Below are 18,449 nucleotides of genomic sequence, written 5' to 3'. Positions count from 1 at the left end.
CCTCGGATTCGGGGGGGCCGGCCTTCGAGGCTATGCGGACCGCGCTGGCCAGATCATCAGCTACATCAGGCGGGTCGGTCACTCTGTCCCCCACAACTCCGGTGAGAGCTTCTGATCACCACCCATCCATGGACAGCAGAGCACCAACGCCTAGGGATACCCCCACAAGTGATCCCCAAATTTCTGAGGGTCCCTCAGAGTTCATGCCTGAGGAGCCCCCCAGAAAGAAAACGTGCAAGAGGAAGCACATAGACTCCCAGGATGAGTCCCTCACCTCTGATACTGACCTCGAGGAATCTGAGGGGTCCCCCAAGTCATCCTCTGATTCCTTCTCTGATATCCTGGAGATACTGAAACAAAGAGGTGACTGGCCGTCCAAAGCCCCTTCCGAGGAGGAGTCAGTATTCCTTAAGGCTTTTGATGCTCAGCCCTCTGCCTCCTGGGTGTCTCCACCACTCCTTGATCTGATTTGTCGAAGAGTGTGGGAAAACCCTGATTCTGTGGAGCCCGTACCCAGGCGTCCCAACAAGTTTCTTTCCGCCCCCCAGGGCAAAGAGTTTCTGTCTAAAGGAGTCCCTGTAGATGCCATGGTGGTGGCGGCAGCCACTCAGAAGGAAGTAGCAGAGTCTTCTTCATCCGTCCATCCTCCTATCAAGAAGTCTAGGAGCATGGATCAGTACGGGAAGTGTACCCTCTCGTCAGCAACCTTTACCTTACGGTCGCTGAATTACCTGTCTCACTTCACTCGGCTCCAGAGAGATCTCCTCAAGGAGTTAGGAGATACTCTTGCGGGTAATGTTCCCGAGGCGGTGGCTCAGACAGTTAACGCCCAGGTCTCTACTCTCAATTCCATTGTTAACTCATCCATGCGGCTCATTTCGTATGCAGCCGAGGGAGCGAGTAGGGCAGCAAGCTCAGGGGGTCGCCCTCAGAAGGCAAGCCTGGCTGCGCCTGTGTCACTTTGCAGAGGCCTTCAAATCTTCCTTCACTGACTCCCCCTTTGATGGTTCCTCGTTGTTTGGGACCAAAGTGAAAGACACCCTCACCAGGTGCGAGCAAGAGGGAAAGACCCTGTCTGCCGTAGGGGTCTGTTTTTCCCTTCCTTCTAGGCCTTATCCCAAGGCCTAGCGGGGGGTGAAGATGTGGTTCAAGAAATCACAGAGGCTTTTTCCTGCCGCACAAGGTGAACCCCCCTCCAGAGGCAGGGGAGGGGGAGGTTATTCAGGGAGACGTCACCCCAGAGGCAGAGGGGGCCCCCCACAATTCGGGAGACCGCGATTCCTTTTGTGGCTCTCCCTACTCTCGTTCCTGAGGGTGTGCTCAGCTGTGCTTATCCGGAGCCAGTCGTAGGTTGAATTTCGTTATATCCGGAAGCCTGGGAAAGCATTACCCAGGACCGATGGGTATTACGGATAATTTCCAGAGGTTATCTCATTCCACTTACATCAGACCCCCCGCCAATAAGAAAAATCCCAGACGCTCCACCCAGTCAAAGGGATCAAGCAGCCTCAGAGGTCTCAAAGCTGCTAGAAAAAGGAGCCATCCACCGTGTCCCCTCAGACCAAATCGGATTAGGGACTTACTCAAGATTCTTTTTGGTGCCGAAAAGAACAGGGGACCTGAGACCCATACTAGATCTCAGCCAACTGAACAACTACGTACACAAGTCCATGTTCCGTATGGTCACACTACAATCGATTCTCCCATTGTTGGGAGGGGAGGTATGGACGTGCTCCATCGACCTCCAGGATGCTTACTACCATGTGAAAACGGACAGGGCATCCAGAAGTCACCTACGCTTCTGGCTGGGAGTCAGTCATTTCCAGTTTCAAGCCCTGCCCTTTGGTCTCGCCACAGCCCCCAGGGTGTTCACCAAGTGTATGGCGGTGGTGACGGCTCACTTGAGACATCAGGGATTCCAAGTGTTTCCGTATCTGGACGACTGGCTCCTTACCGCCCCCACCAGGCATCAACTAGTTCAGACCAGGGACGCTATCATCACTCTGTCACCAGTTGGGTATAACAATAAATTGGAAAAAATCTGCTTTATTGCCCTCACAGCGTTTCACCTTTATAGGAGCAGAATTAGACACCATTCAAATGCGAGCATTTTTACCACAGGAAAGGATCAGAGTCTTACAACAGCAGATACATATGCTGATGCCCCTGAGACAAGTGAAGGCAAGATGGGTTCTCCAGCTCCTAGGGGCTATGGCAGCAACAGTCATGTTGGTCCCTCTAGAGAGATTGCACATGAGAATTCTCCAATGGCTCTTCTTTGTTCAGTGGTCTCTCCAAAGACTTCCACTGTCTCACCCCATCTTGCTCACGGACAGATGCAAGCAGGACCTCGGTTGGTGGCTGTGCACCAACAATTTGGACGGGGGAAGACCCTTCGTTCCACCCATCCCGGTTACCACGGTGACCATGGACGCCTCCCAGTCCAAGGCACGTGGCAAGAACACGAGATGCATCTGCATATAAATGTCTTAGAGATGAGAGCAGTACTACTTGCGTTGCAGGCACTTGAGTATTCTTCCTCTAGAGACGATTGCGATACACTTAGACAACATGTCAGTAGTGTGGTATCTAAACAAGCAAGGGGGAACCAGGTCTTACCCTCTGTGCAGAGAGGCCATGCGAGTGTGGCATTGGGCAGTAACTTCCCAACGGTTTCTGGTGGCAACGCACATTCCGGGGAAGTCCAACGTGATTGCGGACAGGCTAAGCAGAGCTATTCTAATGCCTTATGAGTGGTCCCTGAATCGCTTGTTTGCAGAGCGAATCTTCAGCAGATGGAGTCAGCCTTGCTGCGACCTTTTTGCTAGCCCCCTCAATGCGAAATGCAGCAACTACTTCACGCTGATCCCCCCACAGGGGGAGTCACCCAGGGATGCTCTGGTTCACGATTGGCCCTCCGGTCTCCTTTATGCTTTCCCTCAGTTTCCTTTGCTGTCAAAGGTGATTCAGAAAGCGCAATCCTTGAGAAGCAGAATCATTCTGATTGCTTCACACTGGCCTCGCCAAGTTTGGTTTCCCTTTCTTCAGCAATTCATTGTGGACACTCCTTGGACTCTGGACCCTCAACCAGATTTACTGACACACATGTCGGGACAGTTCCACCCCTCCCTGATGACCCTCCGGTTGACAGCCTGGCTACTCCACTTCCATCATTCGCCAGACTTCATAATTTCTCATCAGAAGTGGTTCATATATTATTGTCCTCTCATAAACCATCCACTAGAAAGATTTATTCTAGTAAATGGAAAAGGTTTTCTATCTGGGCACATGCCAGAGGCATTGATTTTTACACAGCTCCAGTCGCTTCAGTCCTAGAGTTTTTGTCTATGCTTTTCCATCAGGATTCCGCATCAGCCACCATCAAAGTTCAACTGGCAACTATCTCTAATTTTCATATTGCGAATGAGCCTAGTCCCATGGCGCATAGACTCTGCAAGGCTTTCCTGTTACTCCGTCCCCCGGTCTCCGAACCTATCAAACCCTGGGATCTCAATTTTGTTCTACAAGCCCTTACTGTACCACCTTTCGAGCCTGCAGCTACCTGCGAATTGAAATTCTTGACCTGGAAAACAGCCTTCTTAACAGCAATCACTTCAGCAAGGCAAGTTTTAGAAATTCAAGCCCTCTCTATCAAACCTCCATACTTAATCTTCCATAAGGACAGGGTCTGTCTTAGACCAAACCCTTTGCTCCTTCCTAAAGTGGCTTCCGTGTCTAATCTAAATCAATCCATTGAGTTGTCTGTCTTCTTTTCGCCAGTTGGATGTACACACACAATTACGCTTCTATCTGCACCGAACAAAAGATATCCGGAAGTCTGACCAACTTTTTGTTTCCTTTTCGGAAAACCGAATGGGGTCCCCGGTCTCCAGGGTCACCCTATCTAGATGGATATCTAGTTGTATCTCATTCATCTATCAAGCAGGGGGTAAAGATCTGCCATTTCCGGTCAAGGCTCACTCTACTTGGGCTGTTTCCACATCTACAGCCTATCAAGCCAGATTGTCAATGGATGATATATGTGCTGCAGCTACTTTGGCTTCTCCTCACACATTTGTTTCTCATTACAAATTGGACGTGGTCTCCAGGGGCAGGTCTTCCTTTGGCTCCACAGTTGTCAGGAGTATTTTCCTATGCGCCACCCAGGATGTAGGTGCTAGGGACGCTGTCCCACGGGTAAGAATGTAGGCGAGAAAGGACTACATAACATCGAGAAGTTATGTACTCACCATAACGTTCGATGTATGTAGTCTATCTCGCCTCACATTCTTACTTACCCTCCCACCTTCCCCCTTCCTGGAGGATTTGGAGGTTAGGTTCTTATCTGCAGAGTTCCCTTGCTTAGCTTATTCTTTACCTGGATGTGATGTGTGCATGGAGTACAAATGAGTTTCGCAGCAAACTAGATCTGGGGATATGGAGCAGTGAACCATGGGATACCTGCTTAGCCCAGCCAATGATAGACTTCGAGCTAGAAAAATCGGCCAAGTCGGAGCCGATATTCGACTCCGAACCCACGGGTAAGAATGTGAGGCGAGATGGACTACATACATCGGATGTTATGGTGAGTACATAACTTCTTTTTTTTTTTGTGTTCATATTTTTTAAATAGATTTACTGTTAACAAAATGTTGCTATTTTATTTAGCTTTTTTAACTTTGTTAAAAATGCTTAAGAATGAATGGATGTAAATAGACTGCTAGATGTATATCAGCATTCCACAGCTTAGAGGTGTTACCGTTTAAGACTTTTGTTATGAAGTTGCAGTCGTGTTATATCATGAGCACAACTAAACTGCACCTTTTTCTTTTTACACAGATAAAATGTGCCTTTCGTTGAGCAACATTTTAACCATTAGAAAGTGCCAAATTGGTCTGCTGTAGTTCCAGATAAGAGAGAGATCTATTGTGAATACATTGACTGCTAATCCAGTTTAAAATGCTGTGATTTCAGATAACACTAAAAATAACACTAACTTCTTCCAGTTCGCTACTGTAACTGTGCAGCGGGAAATTGGTAAAATAAGTGAAATATTAAGGAAAAAATGCACTGTTGTATCTTTACTCTGGAGCCAAAAGATTGTGGAATGTATGATTTCTCAAGATTGGAATGTGGACTAAAGCATGCCTTTCCTTCTTCAGGAGTTGATGCTGTTTTGATTTTTTTTTCTTTTAAGTTGATGTCTGTTAGATGTACCTGTCATTAAAATTGTTTCAAGGTGTTTGTCTTGTGAATATGTTGAGGTGCAGTGATTCTCAATGAAGTGTATATTTCTAGACTTGTTTTCCTTTTTCACAAATGCACTTGATAAATTTTATTGTGTTTATTGAGAGGTTTGTTCAAAACTAATGCATTTAATATTGTATATAAATATCAGATTATTTTGTTCTATACAGATAGTACAAATAAAATGTTTACATTAATCTGATAGTTTGTGTATTTTATATTGGTGTATTGATTGCTTCCACTTTAATTACATAATTTTTAAAATATGTTTTTATCATCACTGAACAGAATTTAACCATACTAGTTTGCTTATGTTGTAGCTCTTTCTCAGTAGTGCTGTATCTTACAGAAGAATCTTTGTTTATGTACTTAAACCATCCCAGTAAAGCGGTCACATTCTTTTTATGTAATGGTTTTGAGAAAAACTCATTTCAACTCAACATCGTGCTTTATCACAAATCATTTTGCAAAGTTGATGAAATTCAGACAAGCACATGTTAAACAAATGTTAGAAACAGTAAAACCATGAAAAAATAGATGACCAGTTACCTTCAAACAAGAGATAAAAGTTGTATTCTCTAGCACCTCGGCTCTTCAGCCTTTACAGAGTATAACTTCATTCTTCCGTAAATAGCATTTGTCCCCATGTATGCAAATTTATTTATGAGATTTTATGAGTACTTACATATTTATAATAATTTTTTTAATCAATTTTTTTTGTCAAATATTTTAGGTGTATAGGTTCATAGGTGTGTACTAGGCTAAAAGCCATGGGGCCTTTACAAGCCTAGCCCATAGGATTATCCTATTGTGCCACCTGACCGTAGTTCCCAGTGCCTCTGTTGAGTAAAACCATTGGAGTGATCCCTGGGGTGAATTTTCTGTTTCCCATCCACTCATCAAGATTCCTCTTGAAGAGGGCCAGTGAGGTGCTCTGCTTAACATGTATGGGAAGCCTGTTCCATAGCATGGACAGTCTCTGGGTTATGAACCTGTCCTTCCAGCATGTTCTGTTGATTGTGCGAAGGGATTGGGATTTCTTTAGATGTAGAATTTTTAACAGAGCTGGGTCAGACATGGCTTTGTAAAACCAGTAGAGATCGTCTCTAAGTAGGGGATATGAGACAGCGAATAGTTGGAGTTTTTTTAGTCTGTTCATATAGGGCAAATGTTTAAGGCCTAGCTAGGATCCTCTATGTGGGGTACTTTTGCAGCCTCTCCAGTTTTTGCAGGTGTTAAGTACAGGACAAATGGGGTATTGTACTCAGTACCTGACCTAATGAGGGAAGAGTAGAGGGGAGACTATGACATCTTTCTTCCTGAATGCAAAACCCTTTGTAATGAGATGTGCCACATAGAAGGACTTTCTGACCACAGTGGCAATGTGGTGCTCAAAAGAGAGGTTGCTGTCAACCCGTGTTACCAGATCTCTTATAACGTCTTCTGTGTTCAGTGGACTACCATCAGTGTGGTAATTCATGGGAACCGGGTTTTCCCCAAAGGGGTTAATGACACATTTTTTGGCATTTAGCTTAAGGCCATGGTTCTGACACCAGTTATTGGTCTCAGTGAGGCCTTTCTGTAGGATGTCAACATCACTCTGGGAGTTTGCAATTGTCTGCGAACTTTTTCAGCCAGAGTCCCTTCGTGTTGGCCCGGACTTCAGAGAAGTAGATTCCAAACAGGAGAGGACCCAGAACCGAACCCTGTGGGACTCTGTTCATGACTGGTCAGCAATCTGACTTGGAGTCAGCTACTTTCACACTGTTGGTTCTACCTGTGAGCCAGTTTGTAACTAACCTAGTGATATAGGGGTTTATGCCTAGCTTAGTGAGTTTTTCTATGATTCCTGAATGGGGAATGGTATCAAAGGCCTTGGCCTGATCAAGGTAGGCTGTATGAACCACCTTGCCTTCATCCACAGCTCTAATGACTGACTCAAAGAAATCGACCAAGTTGAGCAGGCATGATCTACCCTTCACAAAACCAAACTGTGTGGGATCCAGAGTTTGGAGATTCCCTATATCGCTGTTTATTAGGTCCATGATGATGCGTTCCATAGCTTTGCATATCAGACTTGACAGGCTAATGGGGAAATAGTTCCCAGGGTCTGTAGTCGCTCCTCCTTTGTGGAGAGGGATGACTGTAGCAGTGTGCCATTTGGTGGGGACAAAGCCTCAAAGCCTGAGGTGAGGCTGTGATTGAACAGGGCACACAGGTGAGGTGCCAGTTCACACTGTAGTTCATGCAGAACACAGCCAGGGATATTGCCAGGTCCCATAGAAGCTGTATTCTTGGCCTTGGGCAGTGCTGTTTTAATCTGTGCAGCAGGAATGTAGGGTGCCTGGCAATCTACTGGTATTGAGTGGTCCCTTGGGGGGACAGAGGGGTAAAGTTGGCACTGAATCTGCTGGCCAGTATATTGGTAATATCTGTTGGCTCGGTATAGAAGGTACCGTTGTGCAGTAGCTCAGAGCAAATCTGGGTGTTGCCGTGGAAATTCTTTACATAACTGTAGAAGGCCGTGTGGCTTTCTTTACTATCTGCTGCAATTCTTTTTTCATTGCTAGCTTTAGAGGATTTGATGAGGGATCTCAACTTTTTGTTGAGGCTGATAAGGGAGTTTTTCCAGTCTTGAGACTTCACCTTATTCCGCATCAGTTTCCTCCTATATTGTAGAGTTTGTTTATGGCAGGGGACCACCAGATTGGCTTCCTTTTTTGGAGGAGAGCGTCTTGGTTCTGTTGGGTATGGCGAGATCTTTGCATTTGTGTACGTGTTCATACAGTGTATTGGTGTATGATTCGGTGGTCGTGCAACTGATCTCCATTTGCATGGGTGCCATGAAATTAGCCACCTCTATTTTTAGGAGCCCAAAGTTAGCTTTGGAGAAGTTTTTCATGGTGGTTACCTTTGCCGGGGGGGGGGGGGATTTCCAAGGTGATTAGTGTGCGGTCGGATCTAATCAGGGAGGAGATGACTGTTGGTGTAGAGCAACAGTTGCCCATGGTAGTAATAACCAGGTCAAGGATGTTGCTACCTCTAGTGGGGATCAGAACGTGCTGGTCTAGGGCATTGGAAGTAATGAATTCCAGGAAACGTTGGGCAAGTATAATGGTACGTGAGTAGTTTTCCCAGTTAATGGAGGGGTAGTTGTAGTCCCCCACTGTGAGAGTGTTAGGTTGGACCCTAGTATTCTCCAGGGTGCTTAGGAATGTGGAGTGTGAGTCTTGAGACATGGTTGGTGACCTGTAGCAGGCTACAACCTGAATTGCTGTGTTACCCAATGTTAGCTACACCTGAAGTATCTCAGATGAGTTATGTTGAGCTACCAGCTGGAGGAAATGATTTAGTTTTTATTTGTGAAGGGGGACATGGTAGTGTGGATGATTTTATACAAGATTTGTCTAGGAATAGATTTGGTATTTGTTTTGATGGTCTACAGATGGGAATGAAAGTTTTTTTTAGATATTATATAGTTAATGATCATATAAAAACTAGAATTTATAGAAAATGTGAACATTGTAATTATATTTTATATAGACAGAGCTATCACCGCCACATACCTTGAAATCTTTACCTTATGAGTTTTTAAGAATAAAAAGGTTATGTGGTGAAGAGGGGGATTGTAAACAAGAATTAGAAAAAGTGATGCAAATGTTTTACAAAAGAGGATATAAAAAATAAATCTTATGGGATCATTTAGAGAAATTCTATGAACAGCACAATAGATGTGATGGGTATATAAAAGGAAGGAATAAGGAAGATAGAGGACAGGGAAGAGTTACAGGAACAAATATTTTTTGTCACACAATATACCCTGTTTTCTGAAAGCTCAGTTAATTTGGCCAAATATATTTGGGGTGTTTTGAAGAAATGTAAGAATTTAGGTTTTGTCAGCAAAGGTCATCCTCGAATTTCTTATGAGAGGAAGAAGCATTAAGGATGTCTTACTACATGGCATATTTAGTTTGCAGAATGCTGTACCTCCTTACACTGTTTTTAGTCTATGTTTGGAAAGCATGTTTTCTTTAAAATGGTTAACATTTTTCTCACGTCTTCTTATATCTGGGGTGGGAGGAAAGAACCTCAGGATCTTGACAATTAGAAGGATCAGTTAAAACAATTAGATCACTTCAGCAGCTGTAGCTATATGGGGACATATCTTACCAATGATCAGATGTGCTGCCAGTCTACAAAACTTTGGGCTCCTTCCTCTTGTACTGTACATTTAGCACAAGAGTATATGCAGAGCCAGTGCTAGCATTTTGGGGGCTCCTATCACGTTTCAAGTTGAGGGCCCTAACCAAGAGAATATAAAGTGTGACCACGTTGCCGTCACTCATCCTTCCTGCCAAGCTCACCCAGCACCATTTAATGATCACTATATAGTGAGACATCCACACATGATGAAGACAGCACTACAGCAAGACTGAACACCATCACACACATAGATTCCCATACACAGGACAGAGACACTCAAGATAGACAGCTTCACAGACCCACACAGGACGGTCACTCACACAAGACGGACACTACAGCAAGGACTGAACACCCACACATACTTCCTCATGTAGGACAGAGACACACAAGACCAGTACAAAACTACAGCTTTACTGAACAAAGACCCACACAAGATGAAGGCAGCACTACCACAGGGCAGAACTGAAACACCTACATAGACTCCCAGACACAAGACGATGACAGCACTGTTGCAAGACTGAAATGCACAAGCAGCATTAGATAAACTGACCCCGTCACACAAGACAAAGACAGCTGCAGACATGCCAAACAGTCACACTGCAGAGGCACACAAGACAGACATAGAAAACACTACAGACACACATGACATGCAGGAGAAAGCCATGGAGATTACTGAGACTGAGGCACAGAATCCAACCCAGAGGGAAACAGATTAAGTCAAAAAGTACAGAGATGACAGACACCAGAGTGTCATTTATCTTCAGTGTGCAGTTAGCTCCTCAGCTTTTCTGAGTGCTGCCACTTTTAATGCCGTGAGCAATTTGTTCTTCCTGTGCTTCTGTCCTGGCCTCACAACGGATCCTGCCACTCTCCTTGCGTCAACAAATCCTGCTACTTTTCATCCTCTTAGTCCTATTTGGTCTTACCTGCTGGAGTAGGCAAGATCATTGAATGTACAAGCCAGGCTAAGGTGCTACCTGAATTTTACTCCATACAGCACTTTAAAAGTTTACTGGAAAGGAAACATGAGTGCATACAGAGAGTTTTACTGGAATCTTATGAATTTTCTTCCATTTGGTCTTCAACAAGGTTGCCGTGCGATAAACCTTGTCCCACTTCATGCTTAAATGAGAGCACAGCTAAGCCTGAAAGTTTCTCTTGACCTATTGATTAACATAGGTATGTGTTTGGGTATGTCTGAGTTTCAGTTTAGAAGAGCTGCATTCTGCAGTAGCCATTGTAATAGGTGCAGACAAATGCCCAGTAAAGCATAAGTATTTATATAGATGTTCTGTAACTGGTTGTGGTTGTGAATGAGAAAGTTTAACACAGTAAATGGTGGTGATTCAGTATCAGTTATTCGAGAAAGGCTTTTCAGTTTGTGTCCAAGGTCAGAGTCAGTGTCACAGTGGCCACTTATGCGGTCAGTCAGTTCTTTCAAAGCCTTGCACTGTTGGATCAATGTCTTTCACAACTTCACTCAAGGCTTTAATTTTTTGATAAAAATCAAAAGACCTTATAAAACTCTGAAAGCTGTTCAAACTTTTCGGTAAATTACTGTATTGTGGTGTCCAGCAGCGCATTGAAGAACTCTACATGTGGTTTGGATCCTGTACAGTCTCCTCTTTTCCTTCATAGTCAAAGAATTGCTTTACTTTCCTTTATCTTTTTTCCTGAAATGTGGTGCAAACATCCAGTTCTGCTTTCTTGGAGGCTTCACCCATGGCACATTGAAATCCTGTGTCTTTACTTCAAGTCCATAGTTCACACCAGCACTTTTGACACCTGTTGAAATATCAGCTGATGGAATCTGAAGAATTTTGTTTGAACAATTTACTTCTGTCAGCACATCATCCAAAACCACTAAACATAAAATGAAGTGATATGACATAAGTTCAGAGCATAGTCCCTTTGCTTGCTGACACTTTGCAGCATCATTTGTACATAAAGCTTTACCTATCTCCTGTAATGCTTTACGACTCCCTCCAACTAAAATTGTGCTGCATTCCTAGCTAATCTTAGACATTGGGCTCACAGTGACGTTTGTGTCATTTCAAGATCTGCCAACAGCTCATTGATGCTGAGCAGAGTGCATAAATATTCTGCAGACATACAAAGAGAGATTCTGCCTGTAGTAATGAATGTCTTCTATCACTAACTGTAAGATTTAAATTATCGCTGGCACATAAAAAGCCCTTAAATTTATCTGTTTTACCCAGGCCTGCACTCCAGCTTGTTCCTCCTTTTTATTACTGCCATTGTCATGTCATTAATGTCCGCTTTAAGATTTTGCAAACTCTGAAGTGCTTCTGTAAGTCCTTCACCAGTTGTATCATTCACAGCCACAAATCTCAGAAGATGTTCAACTGTGGCTGTAGTCCTTGAAGTGTCCACATAACCTAATTTCCTGTCATTTGATGTGAAGTTATTCAATCTTGCCGTTCATTCTTCACTGATGGGTTCGGAAACGATCCATCGGCTCCGACACGGGCGTTCGCAAAGCTCAAGGTTTACCAGTAGGTCGAGACCAAGCCCCTTATCCCATGATGAACTGCTGGAATTACCTCAAATCTAGTTTGCCGCGGCACGGATCTCAGGAGTTCCAGTTCGTTTTTGACACAAAATCGCTATTTGCAAGTCTTTTTCAAAACTTTTTTATCTCTTATAGATAATTACGTGTATATATATATATATATATATATATATATATATATATATATATATATATATAGCCCTGTAGTTGTCTCTTTAGACCTAGTCCCTTGGTGCTTCTTAGTTTATTATATTTGTAGCAGCCTCATGTTAGGCCTAGTTTTTCAGTGTGTGTGTTTCATTACATTACTATAGTGTTCGTAGTGTAGATAGTGTGCTGTTTCACATTTCCTAGAGTTGGCCTTCCTTTCTCAGGCCATTGTAGAGTGTGTTTTGTATTCAGTTGAGCCTAAGGATAGCTATAACTTTTAGGCTATATTATACTGTTGGCCTTTTTTCTCGGACATTTGTTAAATGGTGTTGGGTTATTAGTAGGTTATCTTGACTTCAAGTCTGTGTATTGCTCAATATGTCTGAGGAAAAAGACAAGCACTCAGTCTGGATTCAAAAAGTGTCCAGACTGCGGGCCAAAGATGTCTGTCACTGATGGGCATGTTCAGTGTGTGTACTGTTTGGGTGCGGTGCACTTGCAGGAGTCCTGTAGCATTTGCCATTCCTTTTCTTCAAGGGTTCTTTTAGAGAGGAAAAGGAAGCTTGTGGATCGAGGTTTGCTGAAGCATCCTTTTACTGAAGCCTTGTCTGACGAAGATGGGGCCAGCAAGTCCTCTAAATCATCAAAATCATCTACTGATTCCAAGGCATCTAAAAAGTCTAAGAAAGTGGAGGATTCCGGGACTTCGGCTCCACAGCTCTCGGAGCCGTGTGTCTCTTCTTTTTGGAGCCGGCCCACTGTCTTGGAGCCAGTCCCTGAGAGACCTGTATCTCCACTCCTCCAATCGGCACCTTCGTTGCACTCTTCTAGATCTTCTGTCAGCCTCGTGGATTTGGATATGGACCGATTGGTGCAGAAGCTCTTATGGGCACCAGGCCTTGCCAAATTGTTGTCGGCTCCGACCCCAGTGTCAGAACCAAAGACCACCCTCCCAGATTTGACTGCTCCTCCTCCAGCCATACTGGATGTTCGGAGAGGGCCGACCTGCTGTTGGTGGAGCCTTTGGAGCCGAGACCTGCCCTGGTGTCATTGATTCCATCTACTCTGACGTCCTCAATGCCGACCGGGGACTCTAGGGGCCCACACTCCTGTCGGGTCCGGGGAGGAAAGTCGCACCGACTTGTCGGTGCCAACTCTTCCTCTTGGGGCCTCGGCTTGGATGAGCTCGGCTCGTACCTCCAGCTCTGAGCCCACGGCCTCGGTGTGGGAGGGGATGGCAGTTCCCTCAGGTCCTTCAACTCCTCATCGGAGCCGTGATGCTTTCAAAGCCATGATGAGAGCCTGGTCACCAAAGACATCCTCAACACCAGGTCTGGCCTCTTCTTCCCCCAAAGTGCCTGTGTCCGCTTCTGCCTCCATTGCCCAAGCCAAGCGTAGAGACCCTGAGTCTCAGGTAGCCCCCAGGGCGTCCCTTGCTCTTCCGAAAACTCCCCAGATGCTCCCACTGAGGAGGCCCCCAGGAAGAGATTGTGTAAGAGGAGACACTTGGACTCCCCACAGGAGTCTTTGACATCTGGTACTGACTTGGATGAGTCAGAAGGGTCCCCCCGATCCCCCTCTGAGGATATCTCCTTTGCGGAGATACTCGAGATCCTTAGGCAGAGGGGTGATTGGCAGTCCAAAAGCCCTACTGAGGACGAGTCAGTTCTCCTGAAGGCTTTCGGGTCTCAACCTTCCACCTCTTGGGGTGTCTCCACCCTGCGATGAGCTCATGCAAGCTGGTCTCTCAAAGGGCGTGGCAGTCACCGGAGTCCATGGAGCCTGTCCCTCGGTGGCCCAACAAGTTCATTTCTGCACCAGTAGATAAAGATTTTTTTGTCCAAGTGAGTCCCTGTTGATGCCGTGGTGGCGGCAGCCACCAAGAAGGAAATGTATGAGACATCCTCAACGATACATCTTCCTAACAGAGACCAGGATCATGGATCGTTATGGGAAATGCATGTTTAGTTCAGCGACTTTTACACTCCGATCCCTGAACTATTTGACCCACTTCACCAGACTGCAAAGAGATCTCCTTAAGGACTTGGAAGATGCTCTTCAGGGTACTGTAGCTGCAGGGGCTTCTGACAAAGTTGCCACCCAGCTCGCTACCCTAAACTCCATCGTGAACTCGTCCATGCGTCACATATCTTATGCAGCTGATGGGACGAGTAGAGCAGTGGGTACAGGAGTTTCGCTAAGTTGACATTCCTGGATGCACTTGTTTTCCTTCACCGAGCCCTTTAAGTCTTCATTTGTCAACACCCCGTTTGATGGCTCATCTCTCTTTGGGCCCAAAGTGACGGAAACTCTTACCAGGTGTGAGCAGGAAGACTTTGTCTGCCGTCGGAGTCCATTTCTCCACCCCTACTCGGCCTTACCCCAAAGGCCAACTGGGAGGGAAGATGTGGTTCCAAAAAGCCCAAGGAGCCTTTCAGGACACATGTGGTCAACCACCCTCTAGGGGCAGAGGAGGGGGTAACAATGGAAGATGCCGCCCTCATGGCAGAGGGGGTCCGCAACACCAGAGTGACAGAGATCACTTCTCTGTTCAACCCTATCAGCGCTCCTGAAGGGAGACCCGACTGTCCTGCTCTGGAGGCAGTCGGGGGTCGCTTGTCTTTATACCCAGTCGCCTGGCAAGATATAACAAACGACAGCTGGGTACAAAGCATTATTTCCAGAGGGTATTTCATACCATTCTTCACCCAAACTACGCCCCCAAGGAGAATCCTGGACATTCCACCCAGTTACAGGGAACAAGCAACTATAGAAGTCTGCAAATTGCTAGAAAAAAGTCACCCAGCCAGTCCCAGCAGACCAAATAGGATTCATAACTTACTCAAGATTCTTTTTGGTTCCAAAGAAGCCAGAGGACTGGAGACCTATTTTGGACCTCAACAGACTCAACCAATTCGTAAAGAAAGAGAAGTTCCAGATGGTCACACTTCAGTCGATACTTCCCTTTTTAGGGAAAGACTATTGGATGTGCTCGATAGATCTCAAGGGTGCGTACTACCACATAAAAATGGCCAGGCCATCCAGAGATCATTTGTGTTTCCTGCTGGGAGCCAATCATTATCAGTTTCGAGCCCTGCCCTTTGGTCTTACTACAGCCCCCAGAGTGTTCACCAAATGCATGGCAGTGGTCACGGCTCATCTGAGGCATCTAGGATTCCAGGTGTTTCCATACCTAGACGATTGGCTCCTTACCTGCACCACCAGGCATCAACTTATTCAAGCAAGAGAATACACTCTGACTCTCTGCCATCACTTAGGTATTACAATCAACTCAGAGAAATCTGCGTTGTCGCCATTGCAGCATATTGTCTTTATAGGGGCAGAGTTAGACACTTCAACCACCACTCTACGACTACCAACCGAGAGGGTTATACTCCTTCGCCAGCATGTCAAATCACTAGTGTCAGAGGACAGAGCACCAGCCGCAGAAGTCTTAAAAGTATTAGGTTTGATGGCTGCAGCGATCTTGGCCATACCTTTAGCAAGGATGCATATGCGGATTTTTCAATGGCTGCTGTTCATGCAATGGTCCTATCAGGAGCTTCCAATGAGTCATATGATTTTGATTACAAACTCTTACAAGAGAGATCTCCAGTGGTGTTTGACGTCTCTTCATGTAACCATAGGACGTCCCTTTATTCTACCCCTTCCAGTAGCCACTGTGACCACGGATGCTTCCCTGATAGGTTGGGGGTCATTTTCGGGGAATGACCGCCCAAGGCACATGGACGGATCAAGAATCACACCTGCATATCAATGTCCTGGAGATGAGAGCAGTACTTCTGGCATTGCAGTACTTTCAGGACTCTCTCCCTGTAGGGACGATTGCAGTTCAGACAGACAACATGTCGGTAGTCTGGTATTTGAACAAGCAAGGTGGGACCAAGTCTTACCCCCTTTGCCGAGAAGCCCTCAGAGTTTGGCACTGGGCTGTCTCCTCCCAGTGCTTTTTGTTGGCAATGCAAATCCCGGGGAGATCCAACATGATAGCAGACAAACTGAGCAGGGTAATTCTTTTGCCACACGAGTGGTCCCTCAAACAAGAGATTGCGGACAGGATTTTCTGCAAATGGGGCCAGCCTTGCTATGATCTTTTTCCCAGTCACGTCAGCACAAACTGCAGAAGCTACTTTGCTCTGATTCCCCCTCCGGGACAACCCCCGAGAGGTGCACTCATACACAATTGGCCGCCGGGTCTCCTCTGTGCATTCCCTCCAATCCCAGTTATACCCAGACTTCTACAGAAAGCAATGTTGCTGGGAAGGACTATCATCCTCATAGCCCCACATTGGCCTCGGCAGATTTGGTTCCCATTCCTTCATCATCTACTGGAGGATCCATGGATTCTGGACCCAGTTCCAGACCTTCTGACACATCCGTCGGGGGACCTCCATCCCTCATTGCAGTCACTGAAGCTCACAGCTTGGCTGCTGCAGTTCCCATCATAGCCAGGCTTCATGATCTGTCTGATGAGACCAGACAGATCCTCTTGTCATCTCATAAGCCATCCACCATTAGACTATATCTTAGTAAGTAGAAGAGATTTTCCAAATGGACTTCTAAGCAGAACATTGATCCTTATCAAGCCCCTTTGCCGTCCATTTTAGAATTCTTGACTATGATTTTTAATGAAGGAGCTGCAGCTGCTACAGTTCGGGTCCAGTTGGCTGCTATATCTAACTTACATCTCAGAGTGGACGGACTAAACATAATGTCCCACAAGTTGTCCAAGTCCTTTCTCAAAGGGACCTTCCACATGAGGCCTCCAGTGAGAACTCTTTATTCTCCTTGGAATTTAAACTTTATGCTGTCTCGTATAATTCTTCCCCCGTTTGAACCAGCATCATCTTGTGATCTCAGATATTTATCATAGAAAACCATATTTCTGGTGGCTTTTACTTCTGTCTGCAGAGTGTCAAAACTTCAAGCCTTATCTGTCAGCCCTCCTTATTTGATTTTTCATGCTGGTAGAGTATCTCTTAGGACAAACTCTTCTTTTTTGCCTAAAGTTTGTTCTGAATACAATATCAACCAAGTTATTGAGTTGCCAGTCTTCTTCCCTAACCATTCCAACAAATTAGACTACATGCTGCGCAAACCTGACGTTCACAGACAGCTCAGATATTATTTAGACAGAACAAAAGACGTTAGAAAATCAGACCAGCTCTTTGTGTCTTTCTCTGAAGCCAGAAAAGGTAGATCAGTGGCTAAAGCAACACTTTTGAAATGGCTATCTGATTGTATCACTTTTGTTTATTCAGCTGCTAATATGCCCTTACTACACAAGATTAAAGCTCATTCTACCAGTGCAGTTTCTACATCTTCTGCATTTCAAGCCAAATTACCGCTTAATAACATTTGTGCTGCAGCCTCTTGGTCTAAACCTCATACCTTTATCACTCATTACAAAGTTGATAAGGCCTCTAGGGACAGGACTACCTTTGGGTCTACGGTCCTGAAAAATGTACTCCCATGAGCCACCCGAGATTCAGGGTGCTAGGGACGCTACCCATCAGTGAAGAATGAATGGCGAGATTGAACAACTTCACTTTAAGAAGTTATGTACTCACCATAACGTTCCATGTGAGTTGTTTCATCTTGCCTTCATTCTTACGTCCCTCCCTCCATCCCCCACCTGGCTGATAGTTGACCTAGAGGCTGATCTCATCCTGGTTATTCAATCCTTCTCTCTCTTGGGAGAGTAGTTCTCTCACAAGGATATGGTACACGCAGCAAATAAGATCTGAGGTAATTCCAGCAGTGCATCATGGGATAAGGGGCTTGGTCTCGAGCTACTGGTAAACCTTGAGCTGTGCTAATGGCTGTGTTGGAGCCGATGGATGGGTTCCCAACCCATCAGTGAAGAATGAAGGCGAGATGGAACAACTCACGTGGAACATTATGGTGAGTACATAACTTCTTATTCCTGATTGTTGATGTCTGGCATGCAGTCAGGAATTACGGAAAAGTACGTAGAATTATTCACCTTCCCTACAATGGCCATTAAAGTAACATTTGTAAATCAACTGGATAATTTCATTCCGTGTGTCCTTCCCAGGATAATGATCCATTACTTCTTTATTCCTAATATGATTCAAATGTTCAGCCATGATGGTGACAAAAGCTGCACTTGGTCTAAGAAATTGTCATAGGTGTACAGGGCATCACTTATACCACAGAATGCCATGTTCCGATATGCCAGGTATTGGACAATACCAATAATGCTTTCTAACACACCAGGTCAGTGAGTTCTGTCTTTTTCAGCCACTGCTTTTCTCCAATCATCAATTGTCTG

At 45.3% G+C, this 18,449-nt stretch overlaps 1 protein-coding gene across 2 annotated transcripts in view; it reads left to right on the top strand.

The window, feature by feature from the left end:
- Positions 1-5,444, top strand: part of FAM174A (family with sequence similarity 174 member A) — a 239,983-nt gene extending 234,539 nt beyond the window's left edge. For both annotated transcript variants that reach the window (XM_044063875.1, XM_044063876.1), the window contains exon 3: positions 4,840-5,444. In XM_044063875.1, the coding sequence (XP_043919810.1) occupies positions 4,840-4,843 (4 nt within the window). In that variant the 3' untranslated portion in view covers positions 4,844-5,444. The remainder of the gene's footprint in view (positions 1-4,839) is intronic.
- The last annotated feature ends 13,005 nt before the right edge of the window (positions 5,445-18,449 follow it).

This window comes from Protopterus annectens, chromosome 2.part2, assembly GCF_019279795.1.
Source record: "Protopterus annectens isolate FY-2018-M chromosome 2.part2, PAN1.0, whole genome shotgun sequence".
Lineage (NCBI taxonomy): Eukaryota > Metazoa > Chordata > Ceratodontiformes > Protopteridae > Protopterus > Protopterus annectens.
Note: the sequence above shows the minus strand (reverse complement) of the source record. Positions and strands in the feature narration are given on the sequence as shown.